Source organism: Danio aesculapii, chromosome 25, assembly GCF_903798145.1.
Source record: "Danio aesculapii chromosome 25, fDanAes4.1, whole genome shotgun sequence".
NCBI classification, from domain to species: Eukaryota; Metazoa; Chordata; class Actinopteri; order Cypriniformes; family Danionidae; genus Danio; species Danio aesculapii.
In genome coordinates, this window is record NC_079459.1 from 37097115 (window position 1) to 37104614 (window position 7500).

General features: G+C 27.5%; 1 protein-coding gene across 1 annotated transcript in view; it reads left to right on the top strand.

Annotated features, from left to right (window-relative positions):
• The window catches only part of LOC130219446 (A disintegrin and metalloproteinase with thrombospondin motifs 20), a 118614-nt gene that overhangs the window by 108747 nt on the left and 2367 nt on the right, over positions 1-7500 (top strand). Inside the window, exons 32-37 of the mRNA XM_056451855.1 lie at positions 708-837; positions 1613-1802; positions 4998-5125; positions 5415-5506; positions 5812-5916; positions 7250-7500. The exon at positions 7250-7500 is cut by the window's right edge and continues 2367 nt beyond it. Coding sequence (XP_056307830.1) covers positions 708-837; positions 1613-1802; positions 4998-5125; positions 5415-5506; positions 5812-5916; positions 7250-7339 — 735 coding nt within the window. The 3' untranslated portion in view covers positions 7340-7500. The remainder of the gene's footprint in view (positions 1-707; positions 838-1612; positions 1803-4997; positions 5126-5414; positions 5507-5811; positions 5917-7249) is intronic.

The following is a 7500-nucleotide window of genomic DNA, read 5'->3' on the forward strand; positions in this document are numbered from 1 at the left end:
ATATAAAAATATGAATAATAAACCAATTATTATGAATAATAAACAATTTGATAAATAAATAATAATAAATTAACTAATATGAATCATAAACAAATAAATAAACCAACAAATAAATATGAATAATAAACAAATAAATAAATATGAATAGTAAACACACAAATAAATAAACAAATTAATAAATATGATTAATAAATAAGCAAATAAATAAATAACTATTAATAATAAACATAAATAAATAAATAATAAATATGTATAATAAATAAATACATAAATATGAATAATAAACAAACAAACAAATACATTTGAATAAAAAAACTAATTAATAAATAAATAAATATGAATAATAAACACAAAATAAATAAGTAAACAAATAAGAATATATTCAAATAATTGAATAAGTAAATAAATAAACGTGAATAACAAACAAACAAATAATTAAATAGATATAAATAATAATCAAACAAATAAATAAATAAATAAATATGAATAATAAACATGTAAATTAATAAATAAACAAATAAATAAATAAATAAATAAATAAATAAATATGAATAATAAACATGTAAATTAATAAACAAATAAACAAATAAATAAAAAAAGAATAAATATATAAATAAAATAAATAAATGAATAAATAGATAAATAAATAGATAGCTATATATTTATGTGTCTGTGTGCGTGCGTGTGTGTGTTTGTCGTCTCTCCAGTGTTCTCAGTCGTGTGGTGCAGGAGTGATGCAGAGGAGCGTTCGCTGTCTGACTGCTGAAAACACACCGTCTGAGAGCTGCTCGCCACACACACGCCCGCAGACACACACCACCTGCAGACTGACTGACTGTAAGTCACACACCAAACAACGCACACACCACCAGCATACTGACCCACTTTGAGTCTCTCTCTCACAGACACACACACACACACACACACAAACACACACACACACACACACACAGTACGCACAAAACCTTTTTAAAGCGTTATTTTAAGGGTTTTAATTAATTGTAATAATGATGAAATTGTGTGTGTGTTTGTGTGCATAAATGTGTGTATATGTGTTTGTATGTGTATATGTATGTGTGATTGTTTGCATGAATGTGTTTGCATTTGTGTGTGTGTGTTTTTCTGTGTGTTTGCATGTGTCTGCGTTTGTGTACATGTGTGTGTGTGCGCGTGTTTTGTGTGAGTGCGTGTGCATGTGTATGCATGTATGTGTGTGCGATTGTGTGCATGGATGTGTTTGTGTGTGTATATGTGTTTGTATGTATGTGTGTGTGAAATTGTGTGCATATGTGTTTGTATGTGTGTGTGTGTTTGTATGTATGTGTAATTGTGCATATGTGTGTAATTGTGTGTGTGTGTGTGTGCGCGTATGTGTGTGTACGTTTGTTTACATGCATGTGTGTATTTGCATGTGTGTGTATATGTGCATACGTGTGTATATGTGGATGTGCATGTGTCTGTGCGTTTGTTTGCATGTGTGTGTGCGTATATGTGTGTGTACCCGATGTGTGTGCATGAATGTGTACCCGATTGTGTGCATGAATGTGTGTGTGTATGCGATTGTGTGCATTAATGGGCATGTGTGTGCGTGCATGTGTGTGTGTGTGATCAGGCGAGCTGCACGCGAGCTGTAGAGAGCTCCAGATGAAGGACGGCGTCAGGAAAGATGGAGAACATCATCTTAAAGTCCAGTCGAAGATCCTGCAGGTTTACTGCGCAGACATGCAGAGCAGCTCCCCTAAAGAGTACGTGACGCTCCGCAGCGGACAGAACGACAACTACTCTGAGGTGTACGGATACAGGTACACAAATACACACAACACTGGATGCTCACACACTTTAGCACTGCTTGAATACAGCATAGTTACTGCACGGATGTTGTCGAAACCGCATCACTGAAGCATTTATTGGATCACAAATACAGTAAATTGGGAATATTGATACTTTCTCAATAGTAAAATATGTTTAAAAGTAAATGATATCTGTCATATTCTGTAAAACAGACCTTTCAGCATCATTACTCCTTCAGGATTCTTCAGAAATCACTATATTATGAGGAATAGATGATAAGAAACATGGTGGATTATTATAGTGTTGAAAACTGTTCATGTTTTTGTGATGCGTTTTATTTTTTAGTGCTGTTTAACAATTAATGGTGACCAAATGGACAATAAAATATAAGTTTAATAATAGTTTGCATTTACATAATAACTTTATATGCACTGTGAGCATGTGTGTGTGTGTGTGTGCGTGTGTGTGCGTGCGTGCGTGTGTGTGCAAATGAAATTTTATTTGAATTTATAGATAAAATATTTTTACATCACAAACTTGTTTATATTGTAATATACTATTAATAAAGATGTGTATTTGAAGTACATGTATGTGTGCATTTATATTAACAGTGCTTTACCTATGTTATGCAAATACAACTTTTATTTTGTTTATTTTACACGATTAATCTTTAAACTGATAATAATAATAAATGTTTATTAATCAGCAAAGCATCATATTACTGTAATCTCTGAAGGATCATGTGACTGAATGCTGATTTAATGATGCTGAAATCCTGCTTCACATCACAGAAATCAATAACACTTTGCTATATATTCACATAGAAAACAGCTATAAGAAATCATATTTTATCACATTTTCTACTGTATCACATTTTATTCATCACGTTTTATTTATTTTATTTATTTTATTACATTTTTGTATCACATTTTAATTACATTTCCATCACATTTTATTGGTCACATTTTATTTATTTTATTACATTTTTGTATCACATTTAATTACATTTCTATCACATTTTATTCATCACATTTTATTTATTTTATTACATTTTTGTATCACATTTTAATTACATTTCCATCACATTTTATTCATAATGTTTTATTTATTTTATTACATTTTTGTATCACATTTAATTACATTTCCATCACATTTTATTCATCACGTTTTATTTATTTTATATATTTTATTACATTTTTGTATCACATTATAATTACTTTCCATCACATTTTATTCATCACGTTTTATTTATTTTATATATTTTATTACATTTTTGTATCACATTTTAATTACATTTCCATCACATTTTATTCATCACGTTTTATTTATTTTATATATTTTATTACATTTTGTATCACATTATAATTACTTTCCATCACATTTTATTCATCACGTTTTATTTATTTTATTACATTTTTGTATCACATTTAATAACATTTCTATCACATTTTATTCATCTCGTTTTATTTATTTTATATATTTTATTGGGTTTTTGTATCACATTTTAATTACTTTCCATCACATTTTATTCATCACGTTTTATTTATTTTATTACATTTTTGTATCACATTTAATAACATTTCTATCACATTTTATTCATCTCGTTTTATTTATTTTATATATTTTATTGGGTTTTTGTATCACATTTTAATTACTTTCCATCACATTTTATTCATCACGTTTTATTTATTTTATTACATTTTTGTATCACATTTAATAACATTTCTATCACATTTTATTCATCTCGTTTTATTTATTTTATATATTTTATTGGGTTTTTGTATCACATTTTAATTACATTTCCATCACATTTTATTCATCACATTTTGTTTATTTTATATATTTTATTACATTTTTGTATCACATTTTTATTACATTTCCATCACATTTTATTCATCACGTTTTATTTATTTTATAAATTTTATTGGGTTTTTGTATCACATTTTAATTACATTCCCATCACATTTTATTCATCACGTTTTATTTATTTTAGTACATTTTTGTATCACATTTAATTACATTTCTATCACATTTTATTCATCCCGTTTTATTTATTTTATATATTTTATTGGGTTTTTGTATCACATTTTTATTACATTTCCATCACATTTTATTCATCACGTTTTATTTATTTTATATATTTTATTACATTTTTGTATCACATTTTAATTACATTTCCATCACATTTTATTCATAATGTTTTATTTATTTTATTACATTTTTGTATCACATTTTAATTACATTTCCATCACATTTTATTCATAATGTTTTATTTATTTTATTACATTTTTGTATCACATTTTAATTACATTTCCATCACATTTTATTCATCATGTTTTATTTATTTTATTACATTTTTGACTGTATCACATTTCCATCACATTTTATTTATTTAATAAAAATTAGCACATTTTTCACTGTATCGCGTTTTTATCGCATTTTATTTACTTTTATCACATTTTATCACATTTTATTTATCTTGTGTTTGAACACATTTCTATCACATTTCTATCAACATTTTTTCACATTTTATTTATTTCATATAATTTATTACATTTTTACTGTCACATTTTCGTTACATTGCTATAAAATGTATCATGTTAAATTTTAGCACATTTTATTTATTTTATATAAATCATCATTTGTCACTGTCACATTTTTTGATTTTTTTAATTTATGTATGTGATCACATTTTTCACTGTATCACATTTTCTTGCATTTTATAACATTAGCACATTTTATCTATTTTATATATTTTATCACATTTTCATAAAATTTCTAAAACATTTTATCACGTTATATTTTTTATCACATTTTATTTATTTTATATAAATTACCACATTTTTCACAATCACATTTTTATCACTTTTTTTTTCTCTTTATTGGTCACATTTGATATATTTTATTACACTTTTTACTGTATCACATATTTATCAAATTTTATTTACTTCTATCACATTTAGAAATAATTTCTATCACATTTTATAACAATATCACATTTTGTTCATTTTTATCAATTTTTTGTTACATTTGATATATTTTATCACACTTTTTACTATATCACATTTTTATCAAATTAATTTTTTATCACATTTGATCACATTATTATTTTATTGTATTTTTCTCTGTATATTTATTAATCAAATAATGGAGCCTTGGGAAGCTATGAATCTATAATGAGATGCATATATATTTGCAGGCTGCAGAAACCCTTTCGAGTGCCCGTATAACGGCAGTCGGCGGCAGGATTGTGCCTGTAGAAATGATTACGCCGCGGCCGGTTACACCGTTTTCCAGCGCGTGCGGCTCGATCTGTCCATGATGCGCATAATCAGTGAGTCTACTACATTCGAATAACATTTAGCTCACTTCTTGTTAAACTCTACAGTAATACTTCACTCTATCCAGTAACATGAGCTAACATGTAAATTAAATTATGAGCTGTTTTGATTGAAAGCTAAACTATTTTCAGGTGTGTTTCTTTAGATGCAAATGAGCTCTTGTTCAAAAGTGGGCGGAGTCTTTACAGCCTTTGCTTTGCATACTCTGGAAACAGCATTGCTCCAGCTTGGTGTGTGTTTTAAAGGCTGTTCAGTGTAAAATGCTGATTATTTGTGTTTCAGCGACTGATGTGAAGTTCAGTCAGACTGTGTTTGGTCGCTCCGTCCCGTTCGCATCTGCAGGAGACTGTTACAGTGCTGCGAAATGTCCTCAGGTATGATTATTATATATATATTATTCTTCAGTTTATAAAAAAAAAAACTCTTCTCACCAATTGTGCATTTATTTGATTAAAATGCAGTAAAATAGTGAAATATTATTACAACTTAAAACAGCTGCTTTATATGGAAAAATCTGGTATATTGTAATTTATATCACTGTTTTTGTAAGATGCTGATTGAACAGCATTTATTTGCTTTTGTAACATTTTAGTTGTCATTACGGTGTGCATATTTGATGAATAAGGATGAATTATTCATGATTATTTATGATGAATTAAATTGTTCATTAATTGTGTAGGGTCAGTTTAGTATTAATCTTAGAGGAACCGGACTGAAGGTTTCTGAATCCAGCAAATGGGTTTCACAGGGAAACTACGTCACAGTCAAAGTTCACCGCTCAGAGGTAAGACGGACATCTTTATTATTATTATTATTATTATTATTATTATTATTATTATTATTATTATTATTATCATTATTAATTTTATTATTATTATTACCAGATCTGGTAATCGATTGTATGTAATGTGTATTTTATATGTGACATAAAATAAGGAATAGAGACAAAAGAGTTCTAAATGTAATCCAAAAGTATTCAGATTATGCTACTATAAAAGTAATCTAATTATATCAAGATTATATTGCCATAAAAGTAATCTAAATGTAATCTGAAAGTACAAAGGAACTTAGAGAATTTGTTACCATAAAAGTAATCTAAATATAATCCAAAAGTAGCCATGAACAAAATATAAATGATTCAACAATAATCAGATTACATTGCCATGAATCTAAATGTAATCAAAAAGTAGTAAATTACATTAGCATAGAAGTCATACAAGCGTAGTCTAATTGTGTTACCATAAAAATTATTTAAATGTAATCTAAGCGTAGTCTAATTGTTTTACAATAAAAGTAATCGGAATGTAATCCAATCACAGTCAAGTTATGTTACAATAAAAGTAGTCTAAATGTAATCCAAGCATAGTCTAATTGTATTACCTTAAAAGTAATCTAAATGTAATCCAAGCGTAGTCTAATTGTATTACCTTAAAAGTAATCTAAATGTAATCCAAGCGTAGTCTAATTGTATTACCTTAAAAGTAATCTAAATGTAATCCAAGCGTAGTCTAATTGTATTAGCTTAAAAGTGATTTAAATGTAATCCAAGCGTAGTCTATTTGTATTACCTCAAAAGTAATCTAAAATAATCTAAGTTTATTCTAATTATTTTGCCATAAAATAATCTAAATGTAATCCAAATATAGTCAATCTGTGTTATCATAAAAGTAATGTAATCTTATCCAGGCATAGTCAAATTATGTTACAATAAAAATTACCTAAATTTAATCCAAGCGTAGTCTAATTATATTACCTTAAAAATAATCTAAATGTAATCTTAGTGTAGTCTAATTGTTTTGCCATAAAAGTAATATGAATGTAATCCGGGTATAGTCAAATTATGTTACAATAAAAGTAATCTAAATATAATCTAAGCATAGGCTAATTGTTTGGTCATAAAACTAATATACATGTTATCCAAGTATAGTCAAGTTGTTATCATAAAAGTGATCTAAATGTAATCCAGGCATAGTCAAATTATGTTACAATAAAAGTAATCTAAATGTAATCCAAGTGTAGACTAATTGTTTTACCAAAAATCTAACAGTAGTGAATTTATGTTACCATAACAGTAATCTAAATGTAATCCAATTAAATGGTGTTTTTGTTGTTGTCAGGATGGCAGCAGGATCTACGGCCGCTGCGGTGGATTCTGTGGGAAGTGTCTTCCTCATCCTCATACAGGCCTCTTTGTGGAGATTCAGTGAGGAAAAAAGAGAGTAAAAATCAACATTTCTCTTTAACATCTGGCAGCTACGGTAAGAGATCAGAACTTTCAGAAGAATCCAACTTATGCACTTTTCATCATTCATAAAAAAATAACAAGAAGAACCAAAAAACGCTTCTTGAAGATGGATCAGGATGCAGA